The sequence below is a fragment of the Lampris incognitus genome, chromosome 8 (genome assembly GCF_029633865.1).
Source record: "Lampris incognitus isolate fLamInc1 chromosome 8, fLamInc1.hap2, whole genome shotgun sequence".
NCBI lineage: Eukaryota > Metazoa > Chordata > Actinopteri > Lampriformes > Lampridae > Lampris > Lampris incognitus.
The window spans coordinates 21,599,575-21,620,860 of NC_079218.1; the positions used below are offsets into that span (position 1 = coordinate 21,599,575).

The 21,286-nt window shown below is 41.5% G+C and overlaps 1 protein-coding gene across 1 annotated transcript in view; it reads left to right on the plus strand.

The window, feature by feature from the left end:
* The window catches only part of LOC130116318 (unconventional myosin-VIIa-like), a 49,768-nt gene that overhangs the window by 23,728 nt on the left and 4,754 nt on the right, over positions 1-21,286 (plus strand). Inside the window, exons 23-37 of the mRNA XM_056284237.1 lie at positions 64-240; positions 2,848-2,937; positions 3,454-3,581; positions 4,114-4,240; positions 7,028-7,147; positions 8,943-9,116; positions 10,942-11,169; positions 11,827-11,997; positions 12,378-12,495; positions 12,642-12,768; positions 13,537-13,706; positions 15,924-16,117; positions 16,467-16,591; positions 20,459-20,616; positions 20,837-20,990. Coding sequence (XP_056140212.1) covers positions 64-240; positions 2,848-2,937; positions 3,454-3,581; positions 4,114-4,240; positions 7,028-7,147; positions 8,943-9,116; positions 10,942-11,169; positions 11,827-11,997; positions 12,378-12,495; positions 12,642-12,768; positions 13,537-13,706; positions 15,924-16,117; positions 16,467-16,591; positions 20,459-20,616; positions 20,837-20,990 — 2,261 coding nt within the window. The remainder of the gene's footprint in view (positions 1-63; positions 241-2,847; positions 2,938-3,453; positions 3,582-4,113; positions 4,241-7,027; positions 7,148-8,942; positions 9,117-10,941; positions 11,170-11,826; positions 11,998-12,377; positions 12,496-12,641; positions 12,769-13,536; positions 13,707-15,923; positions 16,118-16,466; positions 16,592-20,458; positions 20,617-20,836; positions 20,991-21,286) is intronic.

Genomic DNA, 21,286 nt, shown 5'->3' on the forward strand with positions numbered 1-21,286 from the left:
CTTGAGTGTATTATCCTTCATCTCGTTTCTCTTTTCCCCTGTGCTTCTTCCCTTCTCTCACAGGCTGCATTAGCTGTGTGGATCACAGTGCTGAGGTTCATGGGTGACCTACCCGAGCCCAAGTACCAGATAGCCATTAATGATGGCAGTGAGAAGATCCCTGTCATGACCAAGATCTATGAAACTTTGGGTAAGAGGACCTACAAGAGAGAGCTTCAGGAGCTACAAGTGGAGGAAGAGGTGAGAGAGGAAGAGCGGAAGAAGATAAATAGTGTGGGGTGTGTGCTGTAATTAGGACAGAACAGGATTTAAAGGCCCTGACAACCTGTCTCCTTAATCGGCTTCTTACTACAAGCAATAGGGTCCTGCATAATGTACTAGTTGCAAAAGGAGGAACATGTGTATTTATTCCAAGAGAAAGGTTTCTGTATAATGTGTTTTCTCAGTTCTCGCCTAACTTTAATAAGTTAGGCGGGACTTATTTGGAGGTTGCTGATGTCACAGAGTTTGTAATGTAACCAGTCAGAATCAGAGAGATATTTACATCAGCTGCATCTTGAGAGAGTTACCGATACTTGCATATTTGATATGAACAGAAAGTTGTTAATAAACATGCAAACATTACAGAACACAAGAAACATTACAAGCACAATGTTATGAAAATTAGATATAGAAGGTCAGAGGCCAACATGCAGCTCAGACTTTTTGGGTTCTCCTAATTTAGCAATAAATTAAAGAAATAAACACCTGCAAAGGAGAGAATTGATAATACACTTTATTTTCTCGAATACAACAGCCAACAGCGACACACACATGCTGTATCTGCATCAAGCCCCAAGAGAAACAAAAGAAAAACACTACTTGCACCGTATCATGACTATGCAATCACATTGCGAAAAAACAGAAAAGTCTGTTGCATCATGTATCTGAGATAGCTAATGTAAGCTTGGCTGCAATATACTTTCTGCCTTGTAACTCACCATTTAGTGACTAGATGAGTAGCGTGAAGTTGTCCTGTTCTTGCAGCGGGATCTCTAGTTAATTGTAGAGGTTTCTGCCGGTTTAAACATGTATGGCAGTGTCATGCTGATCCTACCTGATGCTGCAATTGCTAGCAGATCACTAACTAGCTTTCACTGACCACCACGTCATTGGGTTTCCAGTTTACATTCCGTGCAAGATGCCACTGTCTCAATCATTATAAGATCAGACTACACCCGCACAGTCTTGGTAGACAGATTAGAGCAGGTTTAGCAGTTCATTGAATGAGTTTAATTATAGCAAACGGGGCTTTCTTTATTGCAACGTTCATTAATGCATCATAAATTGCATCTCTTTAATATCATATAGATATTCTAAAAACATTTAGATGTTGTCAGTGACTTCAATAGCTTCAGATAATTCTTAATATAATTTTCTTTTACTTGAGTTAGAGTACCAGATGTGTGGGGTTTACCATATCAGGAGTCTGCTGTTGTCAAACAGAGCATGGAATACAGAAATGGCTTTATTTTACTTCAAAGTGACTTCTAAGTTTTCTTACTCTCATTTATTGTCCAGTGTGCCACACCCAGCTGGGGATGCACTGATGTGATATTTTCACTGCTGATATTCCAAGTAAAAATCGTTAAGCACTGGTCAATACAGAGGACTGATCCGATCCACAGACCGTTAGCTTCTGTGGGCAAAATAATTGAGATAAAATCAGCTTTATTTTCCACCATTAAAGAAATATAGGCTTCCTTGTGCCAAAAATGTTGTAAACAAGCCATTTTGCTTTCATGGCCTTTGGTTTGGGATTTTAGTCTTGGGTAAAATCTCTGCTCACTGATACTCCATTTTTGCATAGTATGGTTCTGATATCCGATACCAGTATTGGTATTGGTGCATCCCTACACCCAGCTATTCTGTGCCACAGGAGTAAAACAAAAAAAAAAAAACAATGAATCTATTTGCACTTGTTTGGAGTCAGTGGCGTGCTCAGTCCTCTCTGTAGTTAAGTAATATATTTGTTGGGTGCTCTTTGGTCCAAGGTTAGTAGTTTCAGACATATCCTAAAAGGAACTAAAAGGTCCTTGTAGGTCCTTTTTGGATATGTCCAAGTTTCAATAAAGACATTTTTAATTACACGGAGTGCCTTGGTCAGAGAGATTTGTTCTCTTTTTCTCATCTATTTGCACTGTTTGTACTTTTTGACTTTGCTCTCATTGAAATTAAAAGACAGCTTATTATTGGACATAGGTGAATGAGATGACAATAGAGTTAAAAGTGCTGAAGGAGGGACATCTGGGTAATGTAGTGGTCTATTCCGTTGCCTGCCAACACAGGGATCGCTAGTTCAAATCCCCGTGTTGCCTCCGGCTTGGTCAAGCGTCCCTACAGACACAGTGGCCTCAGTATGCGGGTGGGAAGCCGAATGTGGGTATGTGTACTGGTCGCTGCACGAGCACCTCCCCTGGTCAGTTGGGGCGCCTGTTCGGAGGGGAGGGGGAACTGGGGGAAATAGCGTGATCCTCCCACGCATTACGTCCCCCTGGCAAAACTCCTCACTGTCAGGTGAAAAGAAGCGGCTGGCGACTCCACATGTATCTGAGGAGGCACGTGGTAGTCTGCAGCCCTCCCCGGATCAGCAGAGGGGGTAGAGCAGAGATCGGGACGGCCCGGAAGAGTGGGGTAATTTGCTAGATACAACTGGGAAGAAAAGGGGGGGAAATCCAAAAAAAAAGTGCTGAAGGAGTATTATATGCATGTTAATGTTTAAAATGACTGCAGTGCAAATAGTCATAGTCATATGAGTAGTAGGATATCCTTCAAACGTTTTCATTTTATGTTTGTCTTTGTCTACAGAACAGCCCCATAGATGGCCAAAAAAGGAACAGTGTCAGACATAAACTTGTCTCTCTAACCTTGAAGAGGAAATCTAAGATCACCGAAGAGGTGAGACTAACATGGCGCTCAAACATGCATCGGCAGGCCTTTTCAAATCATGTTTTTTTTCTTCTTCTTCTTTTTACATTGCTATTTTGGGGATTTAGCTGGTGCTCTTTTCTAGAGCAATTTACAATGAAACAGTAGAATGACGTGAAATTCATAGATCAGCAGCATTACAAGTTACAAATTAAAAAGTGTCAAAGCTACAGTGTCTCACAATAGTACAAATACTCCTCATTCCTATGATTGGTCATGTATAATGGGAAAATTCAAGGTAGCATGGGAGAAAAGCCTTTCTTTAGGAAACAGGAGCATTTTAGCTTACAGAGAACATGAAGATACAGTCACAGAAAGTTGAATCAGTTCATCTGGACACAAGGTTCATTCAAAGTTGTGTCCAGATGAACTGATTCAACTTCCTGGGATTCCCTTACCTGGCTTATTGAGCATGCATAAAGACATAAAGATAGAGGTTTTAACTCTTTGATGAGAAGGTAACATGAGTTGAGATCTCCCTTACAGGTGACCAGGCGTCTGACAGATGGAGACTACAGCCTCCAGGGGAACAGCATGCTGGAAGACCGACCTACCTCTAACCTGGAGAAACTCCATTTCATTATTGGCAATGGCATCTTAAGACCGGCCCTCAGGTGACCCTACTGGTTTCAACATCTGAATTCACTTTATTTATCCTTGTGAGATCACTTTGTATGGTAGGCAGCTACATTTGGTAATGAAAATGAAATTTGTTTTCATTAAGAGTCCAGTTCAGAGTGTAACCTAGTCCAGATTGAGATGCACATGTTTTAGCTGTTCCTACACAGTTTGTGTAACTGAGGAGTTTAGGCATGTCTGCTTATATCTAAATTTTGGCTTCTTCGGACATGGACCTTTCACGTTTTCATTTCTTCCTGCAGAAGCATTACCTTTACCGATCATGCAACTTTATTTCAGTTTTACTTAGAAAGAATGCACATGCAGATTGCCTTGAATTTGGTGGGGTGTGCACATAGCCACTGCATAGTTTTTAGATCAAGGTCTGGATTGGGCCCAGTTGTGTATTTTTCTGTCTTGATATAATATGATAATAATGATATTCGATCAACATGAACATCGATATAATTCTTTCTTTTTTTTTTCTTTTTTGATTTTCTGTGATGTGTTTCTATGATGTGTGTGTAGGGATGAGATCTACTGTCAGATTTGTAAGCAGCTCACTCAGAATCCATCCAAGAGCAGCCATGCCCGCGGCTGGATCCTGCTCTCCCTCTGTGTGGGATGCTTTGCCCCCTCTGAAAAGTTTGTCAAGGTAGGTTGCCCTAAATCTATTGTCCTGAATAAGGTCAAATATTACTTTGATAAAACATTCTAGTTGTCATAATATCTCTATCTTCGTGAGTTCCTTAACAGTCAGCATTTGTCAAGTCTCTAAAATCAGCCTGAACGTTATAATTCTAACATGCTTACCAACTGAAGCAGAATGACTGAGAATACTGTCTCTGAGCTCTGAAAAATTTTGTTCCAGCTTGCCTATTCTTAGACCAAAAAAATATAATAAATGCTCAAATGTTTGAATCAACATTTAACAGGCAGATAAGGTTAGAGATGAATGACTAACAGTCATAACAGGTGAGCAGATAGAAAAAATGGAAAGGATTTATGTCAAATGATTCTTAAAGAGTATATTCATGGTTTTTATTACATAGTGTTCAGTGAGACGCACCAAAGGCATAAACACTATTGCACAAGGTTCTACTACTATACTGCTCAAAAAAATAAAGGGAACACCTAAAAACACAATATAGACCTCGATGAATGAAATATTTCAGCTGAAAATCTTTATTTATTAGACAGAGGAATGTGTTTAGAGCAAAATAAGCTGAGAATGATCAATGGAAATCAAAATCATTAGCCCATTAAGGTCTGGATTCAGAATCATACTCAAAATCTAAGTGGAAAACGAGAACATAGGCTGATCCAACTTCTGTGGAAATTCTTCAAGACGATTCAAAATGAGGCTCAGTAGTGTGTGTGGCCTCCACGTGCCTGTATGCACTCCCTACAACGTCTGGGCATGCTCCTGATGAGACGACGGATGGTCTCCTGAGGGATCTCCTCCCAGACCTGGATCAGGGCATCGGTCAACTCCTGGACAGTCTGTGGTGCGACATCGCGTTGGCGGATGGTACGAGACATGATGTCCCAGAGGTGCTCGATTGGATTCAGGTCTGGGGAACGTGCAGGCCAGTCCATAGCATCAATGCCCTCGACATACAGGAACTGCTGACACACTCTGGCCACATGAGGATGAGCATTGTCATGCATGAGCAGGAACCCAGGGCCCACTGCACCAGCATATGGTCTGACAATGGGTCTGAGGATCTCATCCCAGTACCTAATGGCAGTCATGGTACCTCTGGCTAGCACGTAGAGGTCTGTGCGGCCCTCCAAGGATATGCCTTCCCAGACCATCACTGACCCACCGCCAAACCGGTCATGCTGGAGGATGTTGCAGGCAGCAGAACGTTCTCCACAGCGTCTCCAGACTCTCTCACGTCTGTCACATGTGTTCAGTGTGAACCTGCTCTCATCTGTGAAGAGCACAGGGCGCCAATGGCGAATCTGCCAACCAAGATGTTCTCTGGCAAAGGTCAATTGGGCTGCACGGTGTTGGGCTGTGAGCACAGGCCCCAATTGTGGACGTCGGGCCCTCATACCATCCTCATGCATTCTGTTTCTCACTGTTTGAGCAGAAACCTGCACATTAGTGGCCTGTTGAAGGTCGTTTTGTAGGGCTCCGGCAGTGCTCCTCCTGTTCCTCCTTGCACAAAGGACCAGATAGCGGTCCTGCTGCGGGGTTGTTGTCCTCCTGTGGCCCCCTCCACGTCTCCTGGTGTACTGGCCTGTCTCCTGGTACCTCCTCCATGCTCAGGACACTGTGCTGGGAGACACATCAAATCTTCTTGCCACAGCACGCATTGATGTGCCATCCTGGATAAGCTGCACTACCTGAGCAACTTCTGTAGGTTGCAGATACCGCCTCATGCCACCTCTAGTGGTGAGGGCACTAGCAAAATGAAAAACTAACCAAAGATCGGCCAGAAAAGATGAGGACAGGCAAATGGTCTGTGGCCACCACCTGCGAATCCATTCCTGTTATAGGGGTTGTCTTGCAAATTGTCTAATTTCCACCTGGTGGAAATTAGACAATTTACCAACAGGTGGAATTGATTCACAAATCAGTGTTGCTTCCTAACTGGACAGGTTGATATCTCAAAAGTGTGATTGACTTGGAGCTACATTGCATTGCTTATGTGTTCCCTTTATTTTTTTGAGCAGTGTATATTGGCTATTATTAAATACATTTGGAAATTTGCAACAGAGGTTTTTTTTTTTAAATCAACACAAGTGGAAAGCAGTTTTGGCTGCTTTATATAACATTAGAAAAATCAGTCTAGAATCATTATTCTATAGATTTATTGATGGTAAGTAGGATTCAGTGGAGCATCTAAGCAAGATAAGGTCGAACTGATGCCAGTCTCTGAGAGTACGATACAGATTGATTCAAGCATTTTCAGTTTTTTTTCCATCAGTTGTAGAATTTTGTGTTCTTTATTATGTCAACCCAAATGTCAAGGAGTCCATGGCCTTACCGATGAGGGGATGAGCTTTCTTTTTTCATTTGATTCAATTTACTTTTTAATATATTTTTCAAAACTTTATCTTTCCTGTCTCATTTCTCATCTCTCCCACTCCTACCTATCTATCTATCTATCTATCTATCTATCTATCTATCTATCTATCTATCTATCTATCTATCTATCTATCTATCTATCTATCTATCTATCTATCTATTTATCTGTCTATCCATCTATCTGTCTATCTATCCGTCCGTCCATCTATCTATCTATCTATCTATCTATCTATCTATCTATCTATCTATCTATCTATCTATCTATCTATCTATCTATCTATCTATCTATCTATCTATCTATCTATCTATCTATCTATCTATCTATCTATCTATCTATCAGTCAATCAACTAGGCCTGTAGTTCCAGACAATTAATTCACCCCTTCTTCTTCTCTGTTCCCAGTATTTACGAACATTCATGAACAGTGGTCCTCCTGGTTATGCGCCGTACTGCGAGGAAAGGTTGAGGAGGACATTTGTCAACCGCACAAGGACCCAGCCTCCATCTTGGTTGGAGCTCCAGGTACATAAGTGTTGATGAAAGCTGCTTTTTCTCATCTGTTGTGGCATCTGTTCACACTGGTGTTCTATTCAGCTAAATTCCACTAATTTACCTTAGGACACTGTCCATCTCAACTATTAAGTGAGGAGATTCTTAACGTAGTCTTTCTGAAATAATTGGAAGAATCTGCCAGTGGGATGAGGTCAAGTCACTTCTTACAATACAATTTCATTTTGTTTCAAGAGTTGAAACGAGTCACAATTGTTTGCACTTGGGAGGATCTCCCCATTTTGAAATACAATTTCAAGGCACTGGAAGAGTTATGAAAATTATGATTTTGAAAAAGTTTTTGAAAAGTCATGGAAATCATACTAAAGCAGCGTCATCTCTGTTAAAGATTGACTCAACAATTTTTAAAAAATGAAATCAACAGAGACGTTTTTATCCCTGTTGTATGTGTGCATGCACAGTTTATCACAGTATGCTTGCTAGAGCCCTCACTGGCTAAATTTCATATCATTAGCTAGCTAGCTTGTCGACAGCATATCAGGCAAGCGCAGGTTCAACAATCGCTGGCATCAAATGGCCAAGTACAAAATATGACTTGCAGAAGTTGTTGAGAGTAGCATGGCTCATATAGATTGACTTTTACATCATACATACCGTTAAAACATGCATTTTCAGTAGCAGCTCTAAAAACAATTTCTTTTGGTGACAGACATGTAGTCAAAGTCATAGTATCTTTATTGTCCCTTATAGGGAAATTAGTTTGCAGCCAGTATATATATAAAATCTCACACAAAAAAACAAAACATACAGAACACCAAGGCAGAGTTGACACATCACTGGTGGACAACAAAAAACAACAGGACATAGCGAGCAAGGAGAACCAAAGGAGTTCAGATATAGAGACCATGAACATAAGCGATCTGCAGACATCAGATGAATACTATCTACCATTTAACAATTGAAAGACAGTGGGGACAAAGGAAGCCTTGTATCTCTTAGTCCTAATACAGGGCATCCTCAACCGACGACCTGAGGGTAACAACTCAAACTCTGGCCGAAGGGGGTGTGACCTTGGCACTCCAGAAGGGAAGTAGCCTTTCTGAACGCCTTCCTATTATAAAGGTCGGTAAACTAAGCTGACTTCTCCCTGAAACCTTACTAGCCCATTTGATGAGTCTATCAAGCCTTTTTTTATTGGCCAGAGTCAAATTACCTAACCAAGTAACAATACAGTACATTAAAACAGTTTCAATAAAAATTCTTTAAAAGCGAGTCATCATCTGGGAGGAGACGGTAAATGTACAAGTCATGGAAATGTATAAGTCATGGAAAAGTCATTGAAAACCGTTGGTGGAAAAATTATATAAACTCTGAAGATAACGTCATCTGTTTCAATAAATTTGCAGAATTGCTTTGTATCAAAAAGAAAGTGAAATAATCTTATACCATTGACACATTTGTGTCATTTGATTTTTTTAAGAGGAAAAAATGTTTAAATGTAATTGTAGCTCAAACTAAATCCCTCTGCATTCACAACCCAAGGCTTCCATTCATTCCAAAAAAAGTTTCTTGATAACATCAAAGACAAGAATATTACTTCTCCAGCATTACCTTTGTGAGTTTAACATAGCCAAAGAGATTGACAAAAAGACCTTATTTCTATCAAAAAGCTGGATTTTAATAAAATTGATAAAAATTTGGTACAAAAGCTAGACCCTTTGTCTTGCCAAAGAGCCATGTTCTGTGAAATATTTTTATTGTTACAAACTGCTCATTGGTTTGGTTCTGTTTTGTATTGCCCTGTCAGGCCACCAAGTCTAAGAAACCCATCATGTTACCAGTGACATTCATGGATGGCACCACCAAAACCCTTCTGACAGACTCAGCCACCACTGCTAGTGAGCTGTGCAACGCTCTCGCAGATAAGATCAACCTCCAAGACCGCTTTGGATTCTCTCTATACATCGCCCTGTTTGACAAGGTATTCCATGTCATAGCATTATAGCTGTGTGTACATGTGCGTATGCATGTGAATGTGTGTTTGTGTGTGTGCAGAGCCGGTCCTGACCTCCCTGGGGCCCTTTACAAAATTCTGCGAAGGGGCCCTCCTACCTGACCTGTGAGCCATGTAAACCATTTGCCATTGCCACAGTCACATCTGACACCCCAGTGCTCCCACTACAGTCCTCCCCCCTTTTAAACAGTTTGCTCCATCTGTTGGTCTAAGAATATGTAGACCTATACAGAACAGAATGAGGTATAAACAAACAATATTTAGTGAATAGAATATTTTCTATAGAATCTCAAGATAAGTGAATATTAACATTAACATAAATAAGAAATTGTGGAAAATGTATGTAGCGAATTCGGGGGGCAGTCTGGGAGACCGTCGCCACAGCCGGGACGCGAACCCGTGTCTCCCACTCCTCAAGCGACAACGTTAACCAGCCGACTAAAGGGTCCGACCCGTTAGTCAAGGACCAACATGTCTACTTATCCATGCATGTTACACTACCCCCCTCCTTTGGGGAGCGCGTCCCCGCACCTCAGCATATCAGCTCCCTCACGCCTCTGGACGCACACGCTTCTGATGACCTCACAGTCTCACCATCCCACTTCTGACACCAATGTAGCGAATTCGGGAGGCAGTCTGGGAGACTGTCGCCACAGCCGGGACGCGAACCTGTGTCTCCCACTCCGCAAGCAACAACGTTAACCAGTCGACTAAAAGGTCCGACCCGTTAGTCAAGGACCAACGTGTCTACTTATCCATGCACGTTACACTACCCCCCTCCTTTGGGAAGCGCATCCCCGCGCTTCAGCATATCAGCTCCCTCACGCTTCTGGGCGCACGCGCTTCCGATGACCTCACGGTCTCACCATCCCACTTCTGACACCAATGTAGCGAATTCGGGGGGCAGTCTGGGAGACTGTCGCCACAGCCGGGACACGAACCCGTGTCTCCCACTCCGCAAGCGACAATGTTAACCAGTCGACTAAAGGGTCTGACCCGTTAGTCAAGGACCAACGTGTCTACTTATCCATGCATGTTACATGTAGAAAATAATAAAATATAACACTGAGCTCTGGTTCTGCTGCCTGATAATCAGTCCAGTACTCATAATTTTATACAATAAGCTTTGGTTATATGATGTAAACATAAGCCTAGAGGCTATGGCAGCAGCTTTGTGACTCAAAATAATAAAATAAAACCTATCCAGCTCTGTGATTAACTTTGGTTCCCTCTACAACCTGGAAACTAAACCTTGACTGAGAGATTAGATAATTATTGTCTTGTTTTAAAATTATGTATGCCTATGAGGAATGCAATCACACCCATATATTGTCTGGACTGGTCCCCACAGAGGTTGCTGCACTGGCAAGCAAGCAAGACACAGACAAACTAGAGAGATGCACTGGAAGCTAGCGCATCAACTTAACGTTACTGTTATTTGCTGACATCAAACTTGGAGAGGAGAGAACACAAGTTTACCTGATTGCTGTTCCCGCAGTTCACTCTCTGGTGTGTTTTTTTCCTCTCTGTTCATTACCAGAAGGATCGTTCCACTGACACCTGCTTTGACATGAGGGGGAAGCGGGGCCCTAGGCAACTTGTGTAGTGAGCGTATAGAGACTCCCAGCTGTGTGTGTGTGTGTGTGTGTGTGTGTGTGTGTGTGTGTGTGTGTGTGTGTGTGTGTGTGTGTGTGTGTGTGTGTGTGTGTGTGTGTATGTATGTATGTAAATGTACTCACTCAAAAAAAGGCATTTGAAACAAGGTACTGAAACTTCCTTTCTGCCATGTCAGGTGTCGTCTCTGGGAAGTGGCACTGACCATGTGATGGATGCCGTGTCGCAGTGTGAGCAGTATGCCAAGGAGCAGGGGGCCCAGGAGAGGAACGCTCCATGGAGGTTGTTCTTCAGAAAGGAGATTTTCACCCCCTGGCACAATCCTGCCGAGGACTGCGTGGCCACTAACCTCATTTACCAACAAATCGTACGAGGGGTTAAGTTTGGAGAATACCGCTGTGAGAGGGTAAGTAATGCAGGAATGACCAGAGAACTTCTGCTCACAGGCAGGCGAGTCCTCCCCTCAGTTTATGTGCCCAGCATATTTATCATCATTTTAAAATAATACAGACAAGGGGTAGCATAACAGTCTATTCTGTTGCCTACCAACACGGGGATTGCCAGTTCGAATCCCCATGTTACCTCCGGCTTGGACGGGCGTCCCTACAGACACATTTGGCCGTGTCTGCGGTTGGAAAGCCGGATGTGGATATGTGTCCTGGTCGCTGCACTAGCGCCTCCTCTGGTCAGTTGGGACGCCTGTTCAGGAAAGAGGGGGAACTGGGGGGAATAGTGTGATCCTCCCACACGCTACATCCCCCTGGTGAAACTCTGAAGCGGCTGGCGACTCCACATGTATCAGAGGAGGCATGCGGTAGTCTGCAGCCCTCCCTGGATCAGCAGAGGGGATGGAGCAGCAACCGAGACGGCTCGGAAGATAGGGTAATTGGCCAAGTAAAATTGGGCTGTAAAAGGGGGAACAATCCAAAAAAAAAACCAAAAAAACAGATTGTGCGTTAGGTTTACTGGAGTCTACTGTATAAATAGAATATCCAAAATGTTCAACTACAGATGTTTATTTTGTTTCTTTTATAACTCTTTGTCCATCTTTTCTGTTCACCAGGAGGAGGATCTGGCAGAGCTAGCCTCTCAGCAGTACTATGTAGATTATGGATCTGACATCCTCCAAGACCGTCTGCTTAGTCTCATTCCCACCTACATCCCTGACAGGGAGATCTCCTCAGCCAAGACAGCCGATAAGTGGGCCCAACTCATCATGGCCGCCCACAAAAAGGTATCTCCTCTTGCACTTATCAAAAACTTAAAATAAAACTGACTTTTTGGTAAAGATGTTTTTTTTTAATTAACTAAGTATTGAATGGGAAGGAAAATTCATATCTTTGTCCCCTCTGGGTATCAAATATGTAGTGGATTAGTTTGCATACACTAAAGATTTTGATTATGATAATCAAGCTTGTACCTTTAAAACAACCTTGAACCTTCAGTTGATCCATTACATCCTTGCAAAAAGCCAGTCTGTTCCCTGACCTTTGTATATCATTCCACCTTTGTGCATCATTCCTTATCTCTTAGTTTGCTTGAAATAAAATTATTGCTTTTGGAGGTTCTCTTGACTTTGCTCTAACCAGCCACAACTAACTAACAACTCAATAGGGATTGCACACTAAGAAGAGGTTGAACACACAGAAGGTGAAGGAAGATGTGGTGGACTTTGCTCGTTTCAAGTGGCCTTTACTGTTCTCACGCTTCTACGAGGCCTTTAAGTTCTCAGGTTGGTAAACTATGGAGCTGAAGCTGTGATTCATTTAAACAGATGCGTCCTCTGTCACCGAAGAAATCTTTTAATTGATCAAAACCTCCTATCTTATAGAGTGTATTTGTTTTTTGTAAATTAATGCTGTGCTGTTCATCTCACAGGGCCTAGCCTGCCTAAGAATGATGTGATAGTTGCGGTGAATTGGACCGGGGTTTACTTTGTGGATGAGCAGGAGCAGGTCCTTCTGGAACTCTCTTTCCCAGAAATCACTGCTGTGTCTAGTAGCAGGTAGGTAGCAGGTAGGTAGCAGGTTGTGCCACTCTACTGAACCAGCATTTGTTCAAAATTAGATGCCCACTTGCATAGCGGTCTATTCCAATCCCTACCAGCATGGGGATCACCGGTTCGAGTCCCCGTGTTACCTCCGGCTTGGTTGAGCGTCTTACAGTCACAATTGGCCATGTCTGCGAGTGGGAAGTTGGATGTGGGTATGTGTCCTGGTCGCTGCACTAGCGCCTCCTCTGGTCAGTCGGGGCACCTGTTTGGGGGGAGGGGGAACTGGGGGGAATAGCGTGATCCTCCCACGTGCTACATTCCCCTGGCGAAACTCCTCACTGTCAGGTGAAAAGAAGTGGCTGGTCACTCCTCATGTATCGGAGGAGGCATGTAGTAATCTGCAGCCCTGCCCAGATCAGCAGAGGGGGTGGCACAGCGACCGGGACGGCTCGGAGGAGTGGGGTAATTGGCTAGGTGCAACTGGGGAGAAAAACGGGGGGGGGGATTAGATGCCCACCATCATTAAAAAAATGACACCTAGTATAAAATTATGGATTTCACAAGATAAAAGCAAATGCTGGTATGGTACTTTGAAGCATAGTAGTTCATTTGTCCTTGATTGACACACTGAGATACAGACTGTATCTTCTACACTGTGGAACTTTTGAACGGTCATGAAATTATAGATTTTTTTTTTCCAAGATGAATGTCTAACGTTTTGGATAAAACAGTGTTCATATATTAACAAAAAAGCATAGTTAACAAAAATTGCCCTTACAGGGGTGGGAAGCTCCAGGGCCAGAGTTTTACGCTGGCCACTATCAAAGGAGATGAGTACACATTTACATCGAACAACGCTGAGGATATCCGTGACCTGGTGGTCACCTTCCTTGAAGGCCTGCGAAAGAGGTCAAAATATGTGGTGGCGCTAGTGGACTGTCCCAACCCTGGTAAGATTCACAGATGTTTAGAAAGAAAAATTATGTTTAAAAAAGTTTTTTTTTATTTGCTGAGGTACATTTCTATCTAAAGCACATACAAATATATACTCTACTAGAAGAACCCCGCTACAATGTAGTGGTTTGGTTATCCACCTGTCCAAATCTCCCTCCTCTTCATCCTGCCAGCTAACCGCCTTCCCCCTGCCCCTAAACCCCCCCCCCCAACTCCAACTCCCTCCCCCCAAGTGCTCAGAATCATCTGAAATGCCGAGAAAAGTGGTTTTTAGCCATTTTTAGAAAATGCATATTTTGCATAATTATGTATAATTATATTTTAATTTTCTGCTATTTTTCTGGTCCTCTCTGGAACAATACCTACCACCTCCAAAAAAAATTAGGATCATAAGTGCATTTTTGCAAAAATGCATATATTTTGCATAATGCCAAAACATTTGTCCCATAACATTTTTTTTATATAGGTGAAAAAATCAAAGATGCTCAGAATCATCTGAAATGCCGAGAAAAGTGGTTTTTAGCCATTTTTAGAAAAATGCATATTTTGCATAATTATGCATAATTTTAATTTTCTGGGATTTTCCCCTTACTCTCTGAGACAATACCTACCACCTCCAAAAAGAATTAGGATCATAAGTGCTTTAGTTTTCGGTCCCGCTATCTACACTAACACCACACACACACACATTCCGAAAATATATGAGTAGAGAATCAGCAACAGTCCAAAAAAAAAAAAAATGAAGGTCAACTTTGATTCTTTTTTGGGTTTTTTTGTGCACAAAACAATTTATTATAAACTAGATATTCTATACTTAAGAGATTTGAATTGTAAACATATGGTGGTGGATTAGTTTCTACAATAGAAAATGCTTCATATTCATAATCCTTTTAAAATATAAGCATTTTTGTTTGAATTTTAACAAGAAAACACATAAATAAGCTAATAAGCTACAAAAAAGGGGGAGAAAAACAAGCTTAAGGAACAGTGAGACCACTGCTATGCATAAAGGTTATTTTAAGTCAGAGTACAATGTTAGCGAGGGTTAAAGGTAAAGTTAAACACATCTAGAAACAGAATAAGTCCAATAACACCAGGTAAAATACCTTCATAGAGAGTGAGAATTCAGTTCTGTCATTTTTCTTAAGAGTAGACTGATAATTGTCTTTTTTTTTTAAATCTTCTTTGGTTTGTGGCTTTGGGGTTGATGATTTTGATTATACCATAATAATAAACAGCATTACATGTTTTTAAAATGACAGTCAGGGATTTACAGTCCTTTAGAATTAGATCACTGGATGCAACCGTTGCATAACTGCTTTACACTTTACTGTCATTGAAAGATATCTGTTCAGCTTGTATCTGGCATTTATCCACAACTTTTCAGTTTCTCCTCACAACATCTCATCCAACACAGCTAAAATTTGACCACCGGATCCAGTGTAACTGTCATGGTATGAATGAGCGGTTTTAACATATTAGGGTGTAAATGAAAAAGTTTGACATTTAACAAACATCATTCTTTTAGAACAACATTTTCACCAATAAGCTAACATGGATATTCAGTTTTACTAAAACTCAGCTGGAAAGGAGTATTTTTTTATTGACTAGGCTTTTAACATCATGCACAAGGGTCACATCATCTACAAGTGTCAGTATTGTGTAATATTTAACCAAGAGTCTGAGATCGTGAATTGGTTGCTTCATATTGAGTAAGCGCAAGGAGGCCTAGGCCCTGACCTACTGTGGGTTTATATAAATAAGATTTTGATTTTCAGCATGTGATGTATCCCCATACAAACACAATTGAATCCAACTCTTTAAAGAGTAACTAAAGCCTAGGATAAACACTGCTGCAGCTAATGAAATTAATAATAGGTCTGTTGGCTGTAGGTGTGCCAAAGAACCAGTATTGACAGTTGCATTGACTATTGACAATTGTTAGTGCTGCTCTGTATGTTTGTCAGTGCTGATAAGTGTGCCGGTACACCTAAAACAGACACTCATTATTAATGTTATTAGCTGCAGCTGTGTTTATCCTACTGTGCTTACATCACAGAGTACCAAGACCAGCCTGTGCATGTTAACAAACTCACTAGAATGGTCTAGGGTTAAGTTATGCTTTAAGAAGGCAGTCATGGGATAAATTGGCAAATTTTGAGAGTGCTACACTTCCTTAGCCAATTTTGCGGTCTGCTTATGTATTTCATCAGCAGCAGGGGCAGACTCCACATTCCTAAGCTTCTCCAAAGGGGACCTGATCTTTCTGGATGAGCACACCGGGGAACATGTGATGAACTCCGGCTGGGCTCATGGGATCAACGACAGGACTAAACAGAGAGGAGACTTCCCCTCTGATTGTGTCTATTTGCTGCCAACTGTCACAAGACCACAATATGACATAGTGGTATGTTTTATGTCATCTTACAATATAATACCTGCACGATACCGTTTTCTGGCAATGATTGATACAAACATCAAATCATTTTAAAAACTTTAAAATGTTGACTTATTTCATTTACAGCTCTATTTTTCCTCATGTATTTTTCTATTTTGTTATACTATACATTTCATTTTTTTATTCATACTAGTAAATTATTTTATTGTCTGATTCTATATAGAAAAGCAGATGCAAATGTTGATGGGGTGGCACCATAGCTGAATAGTTACCACTGTTGCCTGACAGCAAGTGGTTCCTGAATTCAATCTTTGCTCCTCCTTTCTCTTTTCTCTCTCTCGGTCTCTCTGTCTCGCAGGCCTTAGTGACCATGACTCCAGATCAGAGAAGAGAGTCCGTCACTCTGTCCCAGCTGGCCCTGTCTAACAATGAAGACAAAGCTGAGCCTTATACGTTGGAGGATTTTTCATACGATTACTTCAGGTGTTTTTTCTATTCATTTTAGAGCGCAACAGTAATGCAATATGATCATCTACCATCTTTTAGTGATACTGCATCTGGATGAAATTCAGATATTGCCGTATCATGATATACAGTTGTGTTGTTTAAATTAACAACAACTAAAATCTATTACCTTGAATTTATCACAAAATGAGATCTGAAATACTTAAAGTATGTATTATTTTAAAACTTGTTTTGGTTTGATATTACACATTATCAGCAGTTCAATGTGATGAACCTTAGTTGCAGTCTTAAATACGGCATTTCTGCATGAGATATATATCAATAACCTGTCATATGGGGATAAAGACATTTTCTATATCACCCGGCACCAGTTCATAGAGTTTTTATTCACCTTAATCCTAGCCCCAATGATACCTTGCGTGAATTATGGGCACGACTTCCGGCACGTCCTGTCACTGAACCAGAACCGGCGTTTTCCATGGTAACAGTACGCTAACCGTCTTTCTTAGAGCGATTTGTACGGCGTCTCATTCATTAAAATGGTGACATCCAATGCTTGGGTGACCAACAGTACCTGATTGATCCCAATGGAAAGGATGGATACTACCTCCAGGTGAATAACATTTTTTTCAAGAAAACAGATTATTGGCTGTATAATTAGAAGTGTTGGACATTGTATTGTAAACTCACACTGATCAGAATTTTGTAGCAATGTGCTTTCATATTCTTTCTTTCAGACACAACCGATCATGATGTGTCTGGGCCTACAGAGCTGCAAGCTGGTCATCTGGACACCAAGTGAGGACAGAGAAGTGGACATCCCATTTGATAAAAACTATACAGATGCACATGTGCAACAGCTGCAGAATTTCTACTTTTTACACAGGCTACCTAGTTGGCTAATGATTTTACTAACAAGAAGATAAATCTCTGCCCAAAGTACCTGGAGCTCTTCCATGAGTAGATGTGGGGAGAGCAGGAGAGTCAATATGTAGGGCTGCACGATATTAGGAAAACATGCGATATGTGATAATGTTGTTGAATATTGTGATGGTGATATGACTCGCGATATATAAAAAAATATTGAAGTTTTAATGTCTTTCTGCTTTAGGTTTGCTGCTAACACAGATCCCAGACAATGAACAGCCTATGCACACTCTGAAATGCATTGTTTCCATTACAGCAACATGGTTTTATTGAAAAAAAAAATGCACCTGGCTAAGCCGCTATATTAACAATGAACAAATACCACCAACTTGGTTGCATGGCAATACAGTTTCTTCATCACTTTAACAGAACATCTAGGCCTATTTAAAGCAGCTACTAGCAGTTTGTATTATAAATGATTACGTAACAGTCTCGATTTAAAACTGATGTCTCTTACCAGTTTTACAGAGTAAGTAATGTTAGAATTTTATTTTTTACATTGTTTTGTTACTGAGGCGGAATCGGCTCACTACCGCCTTTGTCCAGAGGAGGGCACCAAAGTCAACACAAACTCCTAGTACCATGCAGAGTGTGACTGCATGGCACGTCCATAAAACCATTTATCGCAGTTCAGTCTTTTGCGATACATATATTGCGCATGTTGATATCGCGATGAAGGTAAAAATTTTTGATATATTGTGCAGCCCTAAAGTTTGAATGTACACTTATTTTATGAAGTACTGTTTTAACATATGTTAAGCAGATATAGATCATATATTAAAGAACAGATCTACACAAACAGTGTAATTATGTCTCACCAGTTCATTTTTCATGGAACAAAGTTTATTTTTCATGGGACAGATAGTGAAGATAGGCCAGTTGATACAGGCAGTTAGGTGAGCTGACAAAACAACGGTTAAGAAACAATTACAGCTAAAAGTTGGAATAAAATAACACATTCTGACATTGTGCTGTGCAGTTCATTAATAGGAATAAAGTGCTGTACCTTTTTGAATATATTTAACAACCAGCACACGTGGTTAGCAGTGGTAGAAGTATTCAGATTCTTTAATAAACATACTAATATAACACTATGAAAGTACTCCACTGCTTTTTTAAGTTTAAGTTCTTTAGCCAATTTCTTTTTGCCTCGTCGTCTTGTGGGAGGCGATGGAAAGTACGTACCATCACTGACAGGAAGTCTGACTTAGTTTTAGGCTTTTGATCGAAGCACTCCTGTTTAAGCCACTCATTAAGTTTCGTCTGGTTGTACGTACGACCACGAACAGCACGTTGTCCCCTGAGCTCCGTAACGACATTTTATATGTAGGTTAGCAAATGTTATCTTTTTTTAAACACAAACAGCAATCGCTAACGTTTCTTCAGCCAAATCTGCCGCCGGTTTGTGATACTGCTTCCTTCGAACACCGGAAGTATTACATATAATCGTTTCCCCAGTGACGACCCCCAAGAAACGCGTGGATAAACTTAACGTGCAGTAGTTCCACACTCGCTCAACAATTACCACAAACCTCTGTCGTCCATGTATGATTCAGGGGGATATAGTGCCAGTTTCAAGTTGCAAGAAAATACAGAAGTCACTGGAGCATTGCAAAATCAAACCACTTCCAGTGACCTGAATTATATTTGCCATCAGAGAAATTGCTGTCCTTTAGGGGATAACAACTCGACTGACTTAATACTCAATGTTGTGAGCACCAGGAGACAGTTATCATTAAATAACGGTGTCTGTTGAATAGGTGATTCAGACGGAGAGCTGCCTTAATAAAGCAATTAGAGATGTACAAGCTGAATAGAAAGGCACATGGGAAATAGGTGGGTGATTCAGGAGGGACATGAAGTATTTCTTGAGACAAGTTTTCAGAAGTGTGACTCACATCAGGAGTTTGGAGGGTGAGGAGTGGAGGCTGGGTGAACGAGACAACCAAGTAGCCATTAGCATGGAAGGAAAGACCACCCAAGGCGAGTCCAAGTCCAGACTAAGTCTTTAGGGGAGCCAGTTCGAGTCCAAGTCCAAGATTGAAGCTTATCAGGTCCGATTCAAATCCAATACTTTAATGTGCTGAGTCAAACTCAAGACCAACGGGGCCAAAACCTATGTGAAGACTGACACCAGAACAGTGCAAGCCCAATTAAACACCATGACTGTAACTGTAGTAGTCTACCTTTGCAGTAAAGGTCAAAATTTCACTCCACTGGAATATTTATTTAGGCTTTTTTTTCTTCCTCCCTTGTCTCAGATTCCAGTTTCCCAAAGTTTCAGAGACATAAATTGAAAATAATGAAGAAACAAATTAAATTGGATGTACTTTATTTATCTCCCCAGGAGAAGTTTGCTATTCATTTCAAAAATGTAAAAAAAAAAAAAACAGTTTTGAAAAATCAACATAAGTCCACAGACTGAGCAAAGTCCAAGTCATTATACTGTGAAGTCTGAGACGAGGACAGAGATCAAGACCAAGTCCACAGAGGAGTGCTACAACCATAACGACCTCTATGGCATCTGGGTCTCTACCATGGCCTTGTGCTCAGCTCCCTTATCGATCTCATGTACCGACACCAGGGTTTTGAATTCAATACAAGCAGCTATAGGCTACTAGTGGACTGAGTGCAGGAGGGGATGATTTGATGTAGCTAAAAAAAAAAAAAAACAGCAGACAAGCAGCACACTGAATAAGTATCACGTGAAAGTAGGTGTGAAAGCGAGAAAACAATCGGGGGGGGGGGGCTGCAATAGTCGAGACGAGATCAAGACTAAAACCTGAAGAAGAGGCGGGGGGTCCCTGTTACAGGCAGCTCTTACCTGGTGGATGCAGTAGAGCGTTAACCTGTATGACTGGTGTGAATGATCATTTGGCTGTCATTGTAAGTATTGGTCATCTCTGTCTTTCTTTTCTTGAACTCTCTTCCTTCTTTTAATGTCCCCCATTTTTCCAGACCCCCTCCTAAGAGCACTCTGAGCAGGGTGATGATCACCAAGTCCCGGGGAAAGGAACGATTGTGGAGCTGCACCAGGGACCCTCTCAAACAGCCTCTACTCAAAAAGGTCCTGGCCCATGAAGAGCTCTCTCAAGAGGCCTGTGTGGCTTTCATAGATATCCTTTACTCTACGGACTGTGTATATGTGGCTGTCTGCATCATTCTGTCTGCTGACTGTGTGTGTATATGTGTAGTTTTAAACCTTAAACCTTTCACCCTCTTTCATTTCGGGGTTCACAGCGCAGCATTAGCCTCGATTGTGTCTGTTTTCTTCGTGTTGCCATCCAGCAGTGTTAAATGCAGGCGTGTGTTACTGGTCCTTGACCGTGGCGGTACCTGTGATGAAGTATATGGGGGACTACCCTTCCAAACGAGCGCGCTCCGTCAATGAGCTGACAGACCAGATATTTGAGGGGGCTTTGAAGGCAGAGCCTCTGAAAGATGAGATTTTCTGTCAGATCCTCAAGCAGCTTACAGATAATCACATCAAGTAAGTCTGTCGCACAAATGCAAATGCACACCTGCACATACACACACACACAAAGTTGACCTAGTACATGGACACACAAAAATCAATGCATTTTTTTACCAAGGTTATGTTCCCCTTGTTGCATTTTGCCATGGTCTGAAAAATGATTTAGCTGTCTCTGTCAGTTTGATATCCGATCGAATCTGTTTGATGATAAAAGGAAACTCCATATAGCAAGCGGCACCACAGGTCACTGTATTTTAACTTAACGAAGCTCACAGTTTTAGGCAACCAGCAGAATGCACAACACACTCTAT